General features: G+C 35.9%; 1 protein-coding gene across 3 annotated transcripts in view; it reads left to right on the forward strand.

Moving 5' to 3' along the window:
* NDST3 (N-deacetylase and N-sulfotransferase 3) overlaps nucleotides 1-20,359 on the forward strand; it is a 229,737-nt gene that overhangs the window by 175,992 nt on the left and 33,386 nt on the right. For all 3 annotated transcript variants that reach the window (XM_024928682.4, XM_057302151.2, XM_024928683.4), the window contains exon 7: nucleotides 19,666-19,848. In XM_024928682.4, coding sequence (XP_024784450.1) covers nucleotides 19,666-19,848 — 183 coding nt within the window. The remainder of the gene's footprint in view (nucleotides 1-19,665; nucleotides 19,849-20,359) is intronic.

Below are 20,359 nucleotides of genomic sequence, written 5' to 3' on the forward strand. Positions count from 1 at the left end.
AAGTGGTTATTAAATAATATTTAGAGATAAAAACAATGAATTTGATTAGTTTAGAAAGCAGAGAAAGTTAACAGAGCAATTCTAACACAAATATAGTTGCTTATCATATTCAGTGTGAAATTAGAGTCAACAAACCCATGATTTTCTTAGTATTCACTCACTCTATACCTGTGTACCAGTAATTGGCTTATTATATTAAAGTTGCTTTTTACTTCATTTTATGTTAACTCTAAAAAACTGTTAATTGTGGAGTTTTTAAATGTTGTTCAATTTCTTTTCATAATAATAATATTGTTAATGTTATCATTGCTTCTATTTTCTATGTGCTTAACATTTCTCTAGAGTTGAGCAGGCCTTATCTTCCACTTTATAGTGACAGTAAATTCATTTGTGAATGGGGAAGATTTTCATTTATGCAGATGGGCTTGAGATAGACAAATAGATACTCAAAGAGAACAACAGAGAAATACACAAGAATATACACAATATTTATACTAATTTATCATCTATTTACAGAATGATAGACATTGCCATTGAGTTCATATGCTAGATACATTGAGTTTATCTATTTATATATCATCTAAAAAACAGAATGGAAATCTTCCTATATACAGTAACCCTTTCCCTGCCCTCTAAATCAGGATATTCCACCCATAATTTGCTTATCTCATTGTGCTCTAATACATTGACACTCACAGAGTATAGGACAGTTGTATCTACATTAGATGGTTCCAGTTAGTGATGCTAATGTTCTTGTTCAGCTTTTCATAGGTGTTTATTTCTTCAACTTTAGAGATAGAGTTCAAGATATTAGTCATTTCTTGCTGCTATTCTCTGCCAGATAAGTCAATGTAGTACAATGTGAGAGTCTAGGCTTTGCATCCAGATAGACCTGAGTTTAAATCCTGATCAACTCTTTACTAGTTATATGGCTTGTCTGACTGTAAAGTGGATATGATAATATCCACCTCCATAAGGTTCTTCTTATAGGTGATGACAGTACAAATATACAGTACTGGCCACCTATTGGGCTTTCTTTTTTTTTTTTTTTTTTTGAGACGGAGTCTCGCTCTGTCACCCAGGCTGGAGTGCAGTGCCGCGATCTCGGCTCACTGCAAGCTCCGCCTCCCAGGTTCACACCCTTCTCCTGCCTCAGCCTCCCGAGTAGCTGGGATTACAGGAGCCCGCCACCACGCCCAGCTAATTTTTTGTATTTTTAGTAGAGACAGGGTTTCACCGTGTTAGCCAGGATGGTCTCGATCTCCTGACCTCGTGATCCGCCCACCTCGGCCTCCCAAAGTTGGGCTTTCAATAGATATGTGTCTCTTGCCACTACCCTCTACAACACCCACAACACCCAACACCCACCCACATTCATCCCCTTTTCATGCTTTCCTTCCTGTCATCTGTGAACTGGGCAACTACATAACAAAGAAGATTTGAATTACATCTAAACCAAAATCCAGTTATTATAATAGAAGTATTTATTTATTCTGAGTGTACACTATTAATTAGCAAAACAAAGAACATAAGCCTAAAGGCTAACCTATTTGGACCTTTAGGTAGGTAATATTTGAGATGGTCCTTGAAAGTTGATAGGATTTAGACTGAAAGACATATGTAGAGAAGCATTCTGTACAGAGGAAACTGTTTCAGGCCTAAAGCACAGCATATAACAAGGAATGATTCAATTTATCTGGAATATAGGGTATATGTGGTAGAAGATAAAACTCAAGAATGAATACAGGCCTGTTTTGTCAAGGATTCTGAGCACCAGGTTAAGAAGTTTAATTTGATGGAAAATAGGAGTTACTGATATTTCCTAAGCAAAGGACTTTTGTTTTAGGAGGATTTCTCTGTGTTAGCATTTGGGATATATTAGTGCTGGGAGAAACAAAAGTGAGGAGGTCATTTAGAAAGTTATTAGAGTGGTTCAAGCAAAAAGTAACAAAGCCTAACTCTCACACATTACTAGTGGTAATGTAAGTCAGTACAATCTCTATGACAGGCAACTGGGCAATCTCTGCCAACATTACAAACGCACATACCATTTTCCTTAGCCATTCCACTTCTAAGAATTTATCCTCAGATATATTTTCGAATGAGTGAAGTGATGCATATACCAAGTTATTCATAATAGCATAAAACCTTAATAAGAACTTGAATAACTTACAGCACATTCACAGTAACAGAATTACAGCATATATATATATAATAAGAATGGGGAAGTCCCTTATGTACTGATTAAAACAATCTCTAAGATGTATTAAATTTTTAAAAATTAATATATTAAATTGTGTACCATTTGCTTCCATCTGTGTTTTAAAAATAAAAGAAAATTCTGGAAGAATACACACACACACACACACACACAAATTATATCGGTGGCTTCTTGTTGAATCCAAAATAAATATTAAAAGAAATAAGGCCTAAAGTCAAAGTGGTACCTATAATATTGGAGAGATAACTTATTAGAAGTTGATAGTGGGGGAAAATTTATAAAGAAAGAATATGGACTTAGAAGAACAGAAATTTGTAGAAAGCCTAGTATTGAATAGTATTATGCCATGTTATGGCATGAAGCAGATGAGTGTAGATTTGCGTGCTTTAAGCAGAAAGAAAATTTAAGAAATCATGTTTGCAGAATATAATTGTCATCCCAATTTTGCCAAACAGGTACCAAAATGCTTGGAGATTTATTGTTTCACCCAAAGTCACACAAGTGATGACACAGTAAAAACAAAAAACTTCTTTCAAAGTTTTATCTAAAGCTCCAATTTAGATATTTAGACAAGTATAGACAATTGCCTTCACAGCTGGAAGTGCCCTCTTCCTCCCTCACCAGTTACCCATGTACCTTCTCTAACAAGGTGAATTTTCTTATTCAGCAGGAAATATTCCCTAGACATTAGTGTTTAATGAAACCATTTATTAAAATCCGTGTAATTCTTTCAAAATTCTAACATATCCGAGGCTTGCCTGATTCTGATAATAATATTCAAGCAAAGATTTTTAGAAAATTTTCTTTAAGTCAGTATGAAATTTTGACATTTAGTCAAGATTGAATCTATGGTTCAGATTTCATAACCTCATTAAGTCTCCTTGTGCCTCTTATGTGCAGTTCTGGGTACTTACTATTATGTGGAAGGGTTAACATTTTTAGAAAGGAAACATTTATAAACCCTAGTTCTTTTTAACAAGCTGATTTAGCTAGTTCCTAAGATAATTTATTTTCAGAAAGTATAACCCTTTACTACATAACAGTATTAACTTATAGATTGATTTATCTATCAATAAGTTATTTAAGGGAGTTATAATTTAAAGCAATAACAAAAAATAATACACCAAATGTGAATCTACCACTGCAAAATTTTTAATAGATACATGGTTTAGTTACAGTCTTTTATGAACTTCTCACCTTTTATCCCCAGAGTTAGAAACTTCTATCAGGGTATTATTCTCACTGCAGCTGAAACAGCCCTCCAGATGCCAGCAGCTTTGGCAGTAGGTGTCCTCTAGTGCTGACTCATAAAGGTTTGAAATTTTTTATATTTCTGGTCTTTCCCCCATCTCTGCAGAGATGCCTTTCTAGGTATTTTGCTTTTAATTAAGTCTTTATACAGTACCTTAGCTGACTCTTGTATCTGGGTCAGTCTTCTCATCCCTGCAAAGCCCTGGGAAAACTACTTCACTTAGGTTATCTTTGTGCCAAACTTTACTTCTTAAAATTTCTTATTTCAATCAAAACAGATGTGGCTTGCATAGGCCCAGTCAAGCCCTAGTATATTCTCTCTAATAAAGGAACAGTTCATGGGTGACTTTGTTAATACTTAGCAAGTGTTCATTCTTTAGCATTGTTCTTTTTGTCCTTTGAGTCTTTACTCTCTACTTGAAGAACTGGGTTTCTGAACCAAATTAGTACTCTCAAAATTTGTCAACACTTCACAAACCCCTTCATTAGAGGGGCTGTCTTAAAATAAATAAATTTTTTAAAACTGTAAATGTTTGAATATTTAGAAACTTAACAACAATTAATCACTAGCTTTTTCAAACCCAGCATTTTTAAATCACAAAATAAATATATTTGTTTGGTATTTTGATAACCCTCTCCCCCCAGAGTGAATTCAGCCTTATGAGCAAATATAGTTAATTGAAACCTCCTAGTAGTGAAGCTGATCTTTGTGATTACCTAAATTTAATTCATTCACATATGAGCCAAAATCAAATTTTCATGTAGGTCAATTTTCTCGAAAGTTTTTGAAGTTAAATTAAACACATTTAGAGATGTTTAATTTAATGCTCTTCCTATATCTATTATATTGTGGAGGGAGTGATTTAAAACAAAGAAGCAAAATGCTTCCTGCTGGAAAATAAAGATGTTTTCATTGCAAAATTAATATAACCTTTGTGCTATGCTGCTGCTTAAAAAAGGATGTCTATTAATTAATCATTTTTAAATCTATCATAAGAAGTAACTATTTATTATTCTGTCACTTTCTAACACTAAAGCAAGAAGAACAGCTGTTGTCTGGCCTCTAACTGCAATGGGGTCTTTCAGAATAATACAGAAAGAACATTAGAACAGCATGAGCAAGATACACAATTCAAAATTAATCGAAAATTGGTGATCTGAGAACTGGAGATGTTCTCATGACATGTAAACATTTGTTCAGCAGCTAAAGTAATAGCAATGCATTAAACCGATAGAATTACTTTTGACACCTAACAGAAATGTTAATTGATCATCAATCTTTAGCTCGTAATAAAAGGGCTGAACTTGCAGTTCTGAAAGTATAGCCAGAAAAATTATGTGAGAGACATAAATGTTATAAAAAAGACAAACTGCTCCAAGCTAAATTGCTTTAAATTACATTGACCTCATCACCGTACCTTTGAAACCTGTCCCTAATTGAGAGCAATTGATTTACCCTTCCAACTTTCCTTTAAAGCCTATCAGATCCCAAATTCTAAATGTTAAGATCCCTTTGCCAAAGTATTCTGCAATTGAGCTTTCCTTTGAGATTCTTAAGTGATGACTAAGGCACGAGCCAGGTAGAAAAACAGTACTCAGTGAATTTAAACCTTAGAAATTAAGGTGACATCTTTTGTCTCCCCCTGGAGAAGGTGATAAAGTGAAAGAAATTTTTAGCATAAGACCATTGTAATTACACAAAAACATGAAAGATAATAGACACCAAAATGAGCTGTGAGGGGACAAACATGCCAAAATTTCTAACACCTACGCACACCCAGAATAAAAATGTCAAGTTCCTGGAAATTAAGGAGGATTTGTGGGGAGGATTTTTGGAAAGAGTTGTGCTGTGTGTTGAGCATGATCCCACCACCCTCTATCCATGGGAGAACAGAGGGGTCATTGCCTGCTCTGCTGCTCAGCTGAGCTCTGGCTTGAGGGTCACTGAGACCATCAGAGAGCTTGAGAGGTGTTCCCTGCAGGAGGGGGACACAGTAGGTTGTTGTCTGCCTTACAACTAATAAATCCAAAGTATGAGAGAGAGATTGGCTAAAGTGGTATCAGAAGAAGAAATAACCACATATAAGAATTATGTGCCCTTTTTTCCAAAGACAGATCAAAGGCTCCCAAATCCCAGGGCCCAAATGTGCAACTCTTAAAAGGAATATTAGCCTAGGATCCTTTTTAAAGGGACCCTGCTGGGCCGGGCACGGTGTTTCACACCTGTAATCTCAGCACTTTGGGAGGCCAAGGCAGGTGGATCACGAGGTCAAGAGATTGAGACCATCCTGGCCAACATGGTGAAACCCCGTCTCTACTAAAAATACAAAAATTAGCTGGGTGTGGTGGCACGTGCCTGTAGTCCCAGCTACTCAGAAGGCTGAGGTAGGAGAATCACTTGAACCCGGGAGGCAGAGGTTGCAGTGAGCCTAGATTGCACCACTGCACTCCAGCCTGGTGACAAAGTGAGACTCCATCTCAAAAAAAAAAAAAAAAAAAAGCGGGGGGACCCTGCTCAAGAGGGTTCCTGATAAAAGACTAGGGGAGTCACTGGCTACCAAAGGAAGTTGTACTGATGGGGCCCAGAAGTGATGACTCCAAAGATCTCAGATGATTTTAAACATATGCATATGACAGTATCAGTTGAGTAATAATTCCCTGCATCCTTTTCACTCCTTCATCTCCATGTCCCAGATACTAAGGGATCAGAAACCTCAGTAAGCAAGTAGAGTAAAATCACCCACTGGAGAACAGAGCATTGATCAGACTTTCTTCCCAGCCTCTCTTGCAAATTCCCTCCTGCACCAGGTCTCAGGAGGATGAGAGGAGCAGATTTAATATTGCAACAAGTTTGGAATTTTTATTGTTCTTTGAACCAAAAGATTTAAACTACTAAATCAAGACTTAAAGCTACATGGCAACTTTCTGTCACCTAAGAGATTAGGGAGGCCATTCTGCAAGGGAAAACTACCCATACTGAACAAATTTTAAAGGGACAGTGGGAAAAAGAAGTAAGATTGCTTTAGTAATAATATCCCATGAATCCTAATTATTTAACGTATGAGCTACATAATTATTTTTAAGATTATTTCATTCATTTTATATTCAGATTTTTATACCATGAATATACATAGAAATACAAAATTTCTAAGAATGAAATAAAAAGATTTTTAAATGTCTTGCTAATCACAATAGCCTCACATTATGATTAACAGATGTAAATCCATATTTCAAATACTCTTCTTCAAACTTTTGAAATTTGGGAGCCTACTATTGTTAAATGTGATTATATCATCACTGTTTTCATCGCATTAGGGGCTGACAAGGGTTCAGACTAGAAGGAGCACAGGGGTTGGCTCTGGCACTTTCCTTTCCTTCACTTGCGCTTTCATTATTATTAACAGCATTCACTATGAACCATGGTTTCTTATAATCTTTTTAAGGCACTTGGACTTTTTGTGATGGTTAGCCTAATTAAAGCTAGAAAGTACAATCCGTAAATCTGTGTAACTAGGCTCTCATAAACTGCCATGTACAATAATACACTGCAAGTAAAGTGAACAATGTGCCCGTGTCAAGGAGTCCCCTTGAGGAACTCCTTCTCTTCCCTCAGGCTTGCCCACATCCCAGAAGAGGGCTTAGTGAGAAACTTCCGAAGGCAATGACTCAAAGCCCCTCACTTTTATGGACCCCTTCCACAGCTTGTTTGGGACCACTGTTTCTTTCCATTCCACTTTCCCTTGTATCAAACATCCCCTTAGGACAGGTAGGGTTGGAATAGCAGCGGGCATCTTTTTGGATCTAATTAGAAGAGGGATACAGTTAGTTGGGTTCACAATGCAAATAAAGCATTTGGAATTTGTATGATGACCTGATGAAAAAACATGCCACAATGTGCATTTTATTAATTGTTTTTTATAAATAAAGCAGATAGAGGCAGCTACAGTCTGGATTAAAAGTAGAGAAAGGCCAGGCCTCATGCCTGTAATCCCATCACTTAGTGGTGGCAAGGTGGGCAGAGAGCTTGAGCAGCCCAGAAGTTTGAGACCAGCCTGAGCAACATGGCGAAACCCCATTTCTACAAAAAAATACAATAATTAGCCAGGCATGGCTGTATGCACCTGTGGTCCCAGCTACTGGTGAGGCTAAGATGGATTGGTAAATTGAGCCCAGGAGGCTGAGGCTGCAGTGAGCTGTGATGGAGACGTTGAACTCCAGCCTGGGTGGCAAAGCAAGGCCTTGTTTTTCATTCATTCTTTTATAAATAAATAAGAAATTATTATATCCAATATAATGTTTGATAATATCATACAACATAGCATCAAGAGTATGCTATGACCATTTGCAGCAGAACAATCCTACACCTTTAAAGTCTACCTGATTTGGACATTTTTTAAAAAAGGATGAAGGATTTTCTGAATGGCTGACTTATTTTTTCTATACATGAGGAAAGAACCAAATGAGCTCCAAAGTATAAGTATACTCACATGCCTTCCTCAGAATAGATCAAATAATTATAACAGGTTAGCCTTGGGTGTAAGAATTTCAAGACAAGTCAAAATATCATATTTTACCCAATCTCAGGTAACATGGATTTCTTGGGTACTTAACTATGTTGTCAGACACTATATTGAACTTTTAGCATGTATTATCTCATTGAATCCTCACATGTAATTCATCTGGAGCTGTTAAAGCTAACATTTGCTCCCCTATAGTCTGATGAAAGACTATTTTTCTACCTTCCTTATTAGTCTCTTCACATTTGGTTTCTTTTTCATCTGCAGTTCATTATTGATTGCAAGCTAAATCGTCAAAGCTAACACAATTTCCAAATAATGCTTCCCAGCCAGCAAGAATCATGCAAAATGAAAAGCAGTGATTTGACATGAAGAGGACAATTTTTCTCACAGCTCGAACATAAATTGTCACCATTCATGAACTCCAGTAGACTGCTCTTCCTTTATGATTTGTTCTTATTCATGCCCCAGGTGAACAGGAATAAAGCCCAGGGCACTGAGCCAGTGTGCTGAACCCAAGACAGGTGGCACAATAAGATACTAGCCTTTAAAATATGCATTCGGTTGGAACCTGCAATTTCATCCACTTCTAAAAATTTTTCCCAGGAATATAGTCAGATACCAACTAAGATGTATCAATGATGATGACCAATCCAGTGTTGTTTACAACAATAAAAATTATGAGCAAACTAAAGGACCAAGAGTAGAAAACTGACTAAGGACATTGTGATAATTAATAAGATAAATTACTATTTAGCCATTAAATATATATATATACACATTTTAAAGTATTTTTAACAATGTATTAAAATGCTAAAGATATATTGCTAAGCAGCAAACACTATGCATCAAGTTATACCATACATTAACATACACATACAAAAGTTTATATAAAAATAATTTATACATAATTTATAATATATACTTTTTTATATAAATCCTACATATAAGATTTTTAAATATGAAAACAATTCAGAATTTTTTTCTTTTTTGACATTTTCTGTTTTTTGCCTTGACTGTATAATTTTTAAAAGCAAAAAGATCACTTATGATATAGACTTCAATTCAACAAATACTTTTCAGTAGCCTATTATGTAATTAAATTAAGTTTAACAAACATTTCTTTAATGAACCATACACATGACTGTAGATATAATAAGGAGTACAACCTGGTCCCTAATCTTGATGAGCTCACAGTTTAGCAAGAGGAACATATAACAAGTCAAAACAACTAATCCTAATAGTTGTTATGAGAGAGCAGTGGAGATACAAAGAGGAAGTAGTCACCTCAAACTGGAAAAGCAATGGTAGGTAAAGAGACAGGAAGGTATTCCAGGTAGAATAAAAAACATCTACCAATGTATGCAGTCATGCACACTGGAATGGAAAGTAAAAGCAAGTAAGTGGGAAAATATGAAGATGAAGAAGAAGGTAGGGGCATTATCATGATGGGCTCTTGAAGCATTAAGGCACAGACTCTACAGCTGCACCAGCCACATGTGAATTGAATTCTTGAAATGTGGCTAATCCTAATTGAGATGTACTGTAAATATAAAATACCACACCAGATTTTGAAGACTTCGTATTTAAAAATGAGAAATAACTCATTAATAATTTTTATGTTGATTACATGCTGAAATGACATTTTTGTGTACATTGAGTTAAATTAAGTATATTATTTAAATTAATTTTATTCAATTATTATTATTTTTCATAATGTGGCTACTAAACATATATTTTAAATTATACACATGACTCACAGTATGTATCTATTGGACAGCATTGTTCTAGAGGATAGATTAGAGGAACACAGTTCTGGAAGGAGGAAGACCAGTTAGAAAGCTTTTAAAGAACCCAGATAAGATTCAATGAAAGATTAAACCAGGCAAGTGCAAACAGGGATAGAGAGGATCCGTTGGAGTTATAAAAGAGAGTGCATTGACAAAACAAGTCCAGTTCAATAAGAAATGAGGATCTGGTAAGTGTCTGGAATGCCCTCAGTTTTTTGGCTTGATAACCATAGGAACAGTAGTAACCTTAGGGAAAATAAGGAATACAAAAGGAAGACCAGATCTGTCTGTAAAGATTCATTCATTCAAATATTATTTATTGAGCATCTACCATGTGCTAGTTATTATTTAGCTGGTTAGGTGCTAGGAAACTAGCAGTGATGAAGCAGATGAGGTCCCTGCTCTCCTGGAGCTTACTTACACTCTATTACAAGCACATAATGAGCTCAATTTAGCCATGTTTAAAGTGAGATGGCTACGGCACATTCAGATAAAAATGTCAACTAGACATTTAAGTATAAAATTTAGGAGAAAGACAGGAATGGTAGTTTGAGATCTGGGGATCGTTGTGGTGATTCCACCTAGAGACAGCATGTAAAAAACAAAACCCTGAAAAACACTAGCTATCTAAAGGTAATGTGGAGAAGGAAGAATCAGTGAAAAATATAGATAGAGGAGAACTAGGAGAAAACAGTGTCAAAAAAGCCAAGGAAGAATAAAATTTTAAGTGTGGTCAACCATGTTCAATGGAGTAGATTGGTTAACCCAATGACTACCAAGTATCCATATGTAGCTACGAGGCTATTGCTTACCTTTCGGAAGGCATTTTTCATGGGATGGTGGGGACAAAACCCAAGTCACAAATGGCTGAAACATGATTGGAGGTGAGGAGTAAAGTCAGCACCTGAGTACTGTTCCTTTGAAGAACTTGGCTGGGTAGGACAGTGGCTAGAAAAGATAAAATCTCAAGAGAGAGCCTAAGATGAGAGAGATTGAAATATGTTTTCGGGTATGAGGGAAGGACCAGTGGAGAGGACTGAAAATAGAGGAAAACAGAGGAATATGTGATAGACTAAGATCACATGGGAGTTGAAAGCAGATGCGATGAAAAGCACTGGGGGATATATTAGTCTTGAGTACAAAATGGAACACCTTTGCTTGACACTCCAGGTGTCAGGAGGAATTTTTAAAAGACAAATGTGTAGAAAGAAGGACTTGAAAGAGTTCCTGCCTGATGACCAGCACTCCCTGTTAATTAGGGGATGATTAGGGAAAGTAGGGAGAGTGGAAACTGAACAGAAGGCCTCCAGAGAGGGATGAAAGTTTAAAATAGCTGCTGAAGGGAACAGAAGAGCAAGGTGACAATGAATAAATAAGAAGAATATCCAGTAGTACTAAGGATTCCATTGAGATTGGGGACCATATGCTTATGCGCTATGAATAGCTCCTATTGTGTGTTTGTTCTCTAATTGTGCTGAAGAGTCCATATGTGGAAGTGAACTAATTAAATGGAAGAACTGGCCCAAAGTCTCATATTTGCAGAGCATTGAAAGCAGAAAGATGATTTGGGAATCTGAGGGTAATCGTAGCAGAGAAGTTCAAACCATTGCAGATAGAATCTTGCCTGGTAGAAGAAGTGATCAGAAGCACATTGATTGATGCAGGAAAAAAATAAGAGGGTTAAGAGGTTGGAAGGCTGTCCTGATAAGGCTGGTGAGCTGCTAGAAAGAAACTGTAAATAAGAAATGATGTTTCTCCAAAATAACAATAATATATCAACAATAATAAATAGCTCTTCATTATTAAGCAATTACTATGTGGCAGGCAGTGTATTAAAATTTTTTTAACTTTACATTTAATTGTAATGACAACCCTGTGAGGTAATTACTATTATTATATCCTTTTTGTTTTCTTTTAAACAAGTAAATTAAAGTACTGAGAGTTTAAATAACTTGCTAAGACTGTAGAGCCAGTAGGTGGTGGAGCCCTCTTTCTTAATCACTGTACAGGCCAAAGGCAAAGACATAAAGATATAGTTTATTTAAAAAGGAGTAAGGTTTCATGGAAAACAGAGGGAAATGGACAGTAAGAAAATAAGTGGAGACTAGAGAAGCAGAGTTCAGAAAGAAGAGTACACAGTGAATGGAGATAAAGTTAGAGGAGACAAGAATAAATCATTGAGGAGGCCCACAATTTTAATGGTGCTAAAAGATTACCAGAATGAGTGGCATTGAAAAAATAACTGACCCTAGACTTTTTCAGCTTTACAAATAAGATTACTGGAGCCAGCTCAAAGCACATACAATATATTACAGACAGTTCAGAGAATAAAGTTGAAAGGCCCATGCCAGCCCCCAAGGAACTTACAATCTAGAGATGAATAAAACAAGTATGTTTAAAAAGCACAAAACAAGCCAGGATAAGAAAATGTCAGAAAGACAAAACTAGGGGCTTTAGGGCTTGCATTTTTAAAAACATTGCATTTGCCTTGAGAGATATGAAACAGTGGACATGACACTCTTGAATACATAAAATTGAGCTAAGTAGCAAAGTGAGGCAGCGTATTTACAGAGAGAAGAAACCATATAAACGAAGCCGTGGAGAGGCAAGTCCAAGGAATATTGTAGATCAACAACCAAGACAAGTTGGCTGGTTTGCCCTGAGCACAGAAGGGGTACAGAAGGGAAGACTGGAAAGATAAACTGGGACCATGTAGTGCCTTAGGTTGACACACTGAACTTTATTCAACTCAAAAGCTAATGAGGCACTATGAGAGGGCCCGAGTCAGGGAATTATAGTATAGGAAGTTCAGGCCCAGAGCATCATTAGAATATCCTTTCTGCTCAGAATTTTATACTTATTTTTCAGAATGAGACGTGCTCATGTGATGGAGTACTATCTTGAGAGTGATGGAACTCATGCATTTTCCACGATGATAAAAATGAAACTTCTGGAGTTTGTTCATTGCCCTATATAAAAATAAACTGGTTTCCTTACTTTTTCTGTAAAGAGTGTTTCTGGTCTGGGGATCTAAGTCAAGGAGAAAGAAGAACATGAAGTAAATTACAGTACACTCTTCCTTTGCCACATAGCCCTTAAAATGTCATGAAATAAAGCAAAAGTGAATGTGAAAGGCAGCCTTTTAAATAGAGAACTCATAAGTTAACATGCATCTGAGAGGTACATGGAGAAATGAAAAATTTTGCTTTGGTAAAAAACAGGATTGACAAATAGACACAATAAAAAATGATAAAGGGGATATCACCACTGACCCCACAGAAATAAAAACTATCATCAGAGAATACTATAAACACCTCTACACAAATAAACTAGAAAATCTACAAGAAATGGATAAATTCCTGGACACATACACCCTCCCAAGACTAAACCAGGAAGAAGACGAATCCCTGAATAGACCAATAACAAGTTCTGAAATTGAGGCAGTAATTAATAGCCTACCAACCAAAAAAAAGCCCAAGACCAGAGTCACAGCCGAATTCTACCAGAGGTAAAAAGAGGAGCTGGTATCTTTCCTTCTGAAACTATTCCAAACAATTGAAAAGAAGGGACTCCTCCCTAACTCATTTTATAAGATCAGCATCATCCTGATACCAAAACTTGGCAGAGACAAAACAAAAAAAGAAAACTTCAAGCCAATATCCCTGATGAACATCGACATGAAAATCCTCAGTAAAATACTGACAAACCAGATCCAGCAGCACATCAAAAAGCTTATCCACCACAATCAAGTTGGCTTCATCCCTGGGATTCAAGGCTGGTTCGACATATGAAAATCAATAAATGTAATCCATCACATAAACAGAACAAATGACAAAAACCACATGATTATCTCAATAGATGCAGAAAAGGCCTTCAATAAAATTCAACATCCCTTTATGTTAAAAACTCTCAATAAATGAGGTATTTATGGACTATACCTCAAAATAATGAGAGCTATTTATGACAAACCCACAGCCAATATCATACTGAATGGGCAAAAGCTAGAAGCATTCCCTTGAAAACTGGCTCAAGACAAGGATGGCCTCTTTCACCACTGCTATTCAACATAGTATTGGAAGTTCGGCCCAGGGCAATCAGCCAATAGAAAGAAATAAAGGGTATTCAGATAGGAAGAGAGGAAGTCAAATTGTCTCTGTTTGTAGATGGCATGATTCTATACTTAGAAAACCCCATCGTCTCAGCCCCAAACTCGTTAAGCTGATAAGTAACTTCAGCAAAGTCTCAGGATACAAAATCAATGTGCAAAAAAATCAGAAGCAATCCTATACATCAACAATAGACAAGCAGAGAGCCAAATCATGAAGGAACTCCCATTCACAATTGCTACAAAGAGAATAAAATACCTAGGAATACAACTTACAACAAAGGACCTCTTCAAGGAGAACTACAAACCACTACTCAAGGAAATCAGAGGGGACACAAGCAAATGGAAAAACATTCCATCCTCATGGATAGGAAGAATCAATATCATTAAAATGGCCATACTGCCCAAAGTAATTTATAGATTCAATGCTATTCCCTTCAAACTACTATTGACATTCTTCACAGAATTAGAAAAAGAAATGAATTAAAATTTCATATGGAACCAAAAAAGAGCCCATATAGCCAAGACAATCCTAAGCAAAAAGAACAATGCTGGAGGCATCATGCTACCTGACTGCAAACTATATTACAAGGCCACAGTAACAAAACAGCATGGTACTAGTACCAAAACGGACATATAGACCAATGGAACAGAACAGCGACCTCAGAAATAACACCATACATCTACAACCATCTGATTATCAACACAACTGACAAAAACAAACAATGGGGAAAGGATTCTCTATTTAATAAATGGTGCTGGAAAAACTGGCTAGCCATATGCAGAAAACAGAAACTGGACTCCTTCCTTATACCTTATACAAAACTCAAGATCGATTAAAGACTTAAGTGTAAAATCCAAAACCATAAAAACCCTAGAAGAAAACCTAGGCAATACCACTCAGGACATAGGCATGAGCAAAGACTTCATGACTAAAACACCAAAAGCAATGGCAACAAAAGCTAAAATTGACAAATGGGATTATAATTAAACTAAAGAGCTTCTGCACAGCAAAAGAAACTATCATCAGAGTGAACAGGCAACCTACAGAATGCAAGAAAATTTTTGCAGTAAATCCACTACAAGGAATTTAAACAAATTTACAAGGAAAAAACAAACATCATCATCAAAAGATTGGCAAAGGATATGAACAGACACTTCTCAAAAGAAAACTTTTATGTGGCCAACGAACATACAAAAAAAAGCTCAACATCACTGATCATTAGAGAAATGCAAATCAAAACCATAATGAGATACCATCTCACACTGGTGAGGTTGTGAAGAAATAGGAACACTTTTACACTGTTGGTAGAATGTAAATTAGTTCAACCATTGTGGAAGACAGTGTGGCAATTCCTCAAAGATCTAGAACCAGAAATACCAATGGGATTGCTGGGTATATACCCACAGGAGTATAAATCATTCTACTATAAAGACAAATGAACACGTATGTTTACTGCAGCACTATTTAAAATAGCAGACACATGGAACCAACCCAAATGCCCAACAATGATAGACTAGATAAAGAAAATGCGGTACATATAAACCATGGGATACTATACAGCCATAAAAAGGAATGAGATCATGTCCTTGGCAAGGACATGAAGCTGGAAGCCATCATCTTCAGCAAACTAACACAGGAAGAGAAAACCAAACACCGCATGTTCTCACTCATAAGAGGTAGTTGAACAATGAGAACACATGGACACAGGGAGGGGAACAACACACTGAGGCCAGTTAGGAGATGGGGGGCTAGGGGAGGGAGAGCATTAGGGCAAATAGCTAATGTATATGGGGCTTAAAACCTAGATGACGGGTTGATAGGCAGCAAACCACCATGGCAAACGTATACCTAGGTAACAAACCTACACGTTCTGCACTTGTATCCCGGAACTTAAAGTAAAATTAAAAAAATAAAATAAACAGGATTGAAGGGAATTAGGAGCCAAATTCACATGTCTGTATGAACCAGTTCTCTTTTTAGCAATCTTCTGAACGTCACCACACATCTGTCAGCAGTACAGAAGCCCTCAAAAGTCATGGCCAAGGGCACTTACCAAGCTGTTTTTTGTACTAAGGACAACTCTAAGTGTAGGACATTGAAATATATTTATGAACTTAATAAAACATGCTTGCTTTTAAAATGTGTTTAAAAAGGACTACTACAAAGCAACCAATGGGTTTGATAACCTGAGTTAGATCTTTCCTATATGAATAAAATATATATTTCTATGGAAAATAAAAGTTCCTCTGGGAGAACTGGGTCTAGCCAGGCTTTCTCAAACTGTATTCCAATGATCCTTGCATCAAGACCACTAGGGATTATTAAAATGCAGGTATCAGGGCCTCCTCCAGACCTAAAAATCAGAATCTCTGAGTATAAAGACTGGTGATCAGAATGTTTTAAAACTTCCCAGTTGATTTGTATATATCATAAACCTTTTGAACCTATGGTCACCCAGAAGCATACTAAAGCAAAACAAAACTGGTTGGCTGAGAGAAAGAGTTTGCTGTAAACTCTCTTCTACCTTCTGAATTCTGACTCTTTTCATGAACAAAACTTAAAAGAATGAGCAGCATATTTATATTTGCACCCTGAGAATGAAGCAGAGCATCTGGCAAATAGCAGAATAATCAGAAAAATATTTGTGGATTTAAACTGAGCAGCGTGGTCATGAAAGGCATAGTTTATAATAAATAACATACTTTTTTTCACATCCACATTTCCTCTCCTCTTCCCAGCCTTCTCTAAAGAAAGAGAATACTTACTGCATTGTCAACAGTGTTTGCACCAGGACCTGTATTTTGCTTTTTATTCTCGGTAGTGAGCCATGCATCCCCCATACCTAGAGCTTAGTAGATTCACGGGGTTGATGCTAGAAAGTATAGATAAAGCTTCCCACACTTTTCTCTTAGTTACACTTTGACAAACAGTATCTGTTTCCTCTCTCATAAATACTAATGTATGTGGTATTTGACATTTACCTTTTCCCTTTTTACAGAAAAAAAAATCACAGATAACCATCTGGCTATACACATCTATATCTCACAGACTAGGAAGAATTTTTTCAGTTGTTAATCATATAAGCATTATGCCTTTGACAGTTTCAAATGATGTGAGTTTTAAGCAGCTAAACAGTCCTTTTGGTGACAACTAATTACTCATAGTGTGTTTATAGCAAAAATTGTTTTATAAATGCAATTGTCACTTCTATTGACACTTTCCATCTCATTGGAATCTACAAGTATAATAAAAATAATTTATTTTGATCAATTCCATCTAAAAAAAAAACAAAAATAAAACCTCAGTCCTGAAGTACTCTTAAAATTGTAAAAGTATCATCTTTAGGAAAAGACTAATATCTACTTCTCCTGAACTAGCAGCCTTTTCAAGCCTTTTCTTTGTTTCTTTCTATGCTGTACAGAAATTGTTGTCAGGTGAGGAATTGCCAAGAAGTGAAATGACATTATAAATGTCATAGGTCAGTACACAGGTAAGGAAGAAAGACTGTCTAGAAAGCAAGCTAACTTTTTAACCAAAACATTCTTGTTATATATCTGTTTTTGTCAATTATGTTCCTTAATGTGCATACCTTCCTAAGAAAAAAGTAACAAAGAAAGAGAGGTTACATGTTCAGCAAAAGATATGCAATATTCCATGTCTATAGAAAATATTGTGATTCATGAAAAAAAAAAGTTCAAAAAGAAATTGAAATGTATTATGCCTGACAAATTATACTCCCTTATGGCCTTTAGGGGCACAAAACAAATCTCAGGCTTGAGTACAGAGTCTAAAAGGGTCATAAGGTGACATGCGTTACAAAAGCATTAAACCGTCCTTTAGCTTATGGTGCACCTTGCATTATATTAAAGTGGGAATATAAAAATAGAATTGAACATTTGGGAAAAGTTCCACGCTTGGAGGCTAAGTAGGTTTTCTTTTACAGGACTAAGTTCAACACCTTATAAGTATCACCTTAATTCTTCCAAGTCAGGTTCAGTTTCATGAAAAGCAATGTTCTTTACTAGCTCATAACTCATTTTGGGTTCCATCTGTCTTTATTAGAAAGAGTAGCATTTTTTTACTTTCCATAGTCATGCAGGTAGAGAGTAGCTCTCTGCTTTAATTGTCAGAATAAAATGTTTTCTGAGGTTAAAAAGTGAATTCAAAGGGATTTCGAATGTATTAGTATCATGAGGTTATATAGTATCTCTATTTCCCATTTTCTGTCCCATGCAGATATTATTCAAGTGAAATATGACACATATAGACTTACTGACAAATCTTTCATAAAAATAAAGCAAGAAATTTGAACTTACTAACCAGGTTAAAAATACACATTTTTAAAATTGTATTTAAAAAAATTTTTAGGAGAAAGGTGACCAGAAGTATCATTTTTCTACCTTATTAAGCTACACTGAAAAACGTGGCATGTAAAACAAATGAGTAAAGACCACCTCCAACGACATTAGAAAAAAACTTCCAAATTTAAGAATGATTTTCATAAGTTTCTCAATCACCTAATGTTCTGATAAATTTTACAGGAGAAAAAGAGGAAATTTAAGTCACAGAATTGAAGTTGCTGCTATTAAAAAATAACCAGAAGATTTAAGTTTTAAAGTCTCATTTTTTAAGAAAGACCCAAAATGGTAAAAGGCTTAGTTCCCAATTCCATGACTGCATTGGTCTGCTGGTACAGACAGCTATTTTAAATCACTCACAAAATAATTTGTTTGTAAAAGTTCAAAGATTTAATATATGTTCAGGCAGAGTGAATAGAAATGCAAATATTCTTGATCACAATGAAGCTTTTTATGTAAAAGCCTGCAGGATTTGTTCCATAGGATATTACTACTTCCTCTTATTCATAGTTGTTAAGTAATTACATTTTTCTTATTTATTGTGTTAAATATTAATATAACTTTTTCTCTCATCTCTGTCACATTACCTCAATGAATTTTCTTGAATATTTCTTTCAGCCTCTTAATGAATGACCTATTAAATTCATTATTATGATTATAGTAAACCATTGTTACTATTCATTCACATGACATTATATATTTTAGGAAAGTACTATTATCACATGAATTATTTTATGATCTTTTTTATAGCAGCATAAACGTCACAATGGCTTTCTTTGCCATTAAAAATCTCATGCAGAAGAATTCATTTGTCAACACTAACCAGCAAAAATTATCTGCATTCACTTAAAGCTACAAATACCCATTCTATGTCTACATCCCAGACCAATGCAGTCTAACCTGCAGAGTTCAAATTCATTTTATTATAAAAAGTTTCCTGCACTTGCTGTGATTGTCTTTCAATGCATGGATTCAATCTAGGTCGGGTGCTTCCATAGGAAGAGTCCATTTTATCTAGCCAAGCATTAAAGATTTTTCTTAAAGGAGATGTTTTATATTGGGAATAATGGAACTAAGGAATGTGAAAAAGGGCTTGAGAAATATACAGGTTGTTATTCAGCATCAGTCTTATTGCACCAACATGGGTATACGGCAGCTATTGATGTTGAATGTATTTTTTTGTTATGAAATATAAGAAAATTTCAGGGAAAAAATGCTCAAGTCTTGCTGATAACACATCCTCCAGTATGTATTAATATAATGAAGGTTTGAGGGACATGTCCCAAATCCAAAAACACGCCATCAATTGAAACCCTGTGCAGACTACTTAAGGAAAAAAACTAGCATGGCTGTGATTATACTGCCCTCTAGTGTCAAAATAAATGTTATTTACACTGAAGTTCATTTTGCTTTTTTCAGATCAGCATTTTCATGACCCATTTGTCCAACTATGGGAATGACCGACTGGGATTATATACATTTGTTAATCTGGCCAACTTTGTGAAGAGCTGGACCAACCTGCGACTTCAGACTCTGCCTCCAGTACAACTGGCCCACAAGTATTTTGAGCTGTTTCCTGATCAGAAAGACCCTCTCTGGCAGGTAAAATTAATTAAATAATTGATATAACCAGTTAATTCCAGGAACATAATTCTGTGAGATATCCCAAATTTGAAAAGTGAAGGCACCTGAAAAAAACCTGCATTTTGGAAATTTTAGTAAATTTGAGAAACTACTCCTTCCTAAACTGTAGTTGTATATCATTGCTACATATTGCACCCAATTCCCTGTTCCCTTGCGCATTGGAAATTATGGGATTCGGAAAGTTCAGTGACAGATTCAATGAATATAACGTCTTTAATCAGGAGTGAGAGATAAATCTACAGGTTGCAATAGGCTGAAAGAGTAGAAGATGGTAAACAGGTCGTTTGTTAGACAGGTAGCCTTTGAACACATCCCCATATCTCTAATGACTAAACCATATTAAAGGATCTCTGAGAAGAGTTCAGAACTGACATCTGCCTTCTGAACCACGAGGTACACCAACAGCCACTGAATGTGGACAGCTTCCAAAAGTATTAATTGGGGATTAATATGGGGGAAAGCATTTCAT

The sequence above is a fragment of the Pan paniscus genome, chromosome 3 (assembly GCF_029289425.2).
Source record: "Pan paniscus chromosome 3, NHGRI_mPanPan1-v2.0_pri, whole genome shotgun sequence".
Classification (NCBI taxonomy): domain Eukaryota; kingdom Metazoa; phylum Chordata; class Mammalia; order Primates; family Hominidae; genus Pan; species Pan paniscus.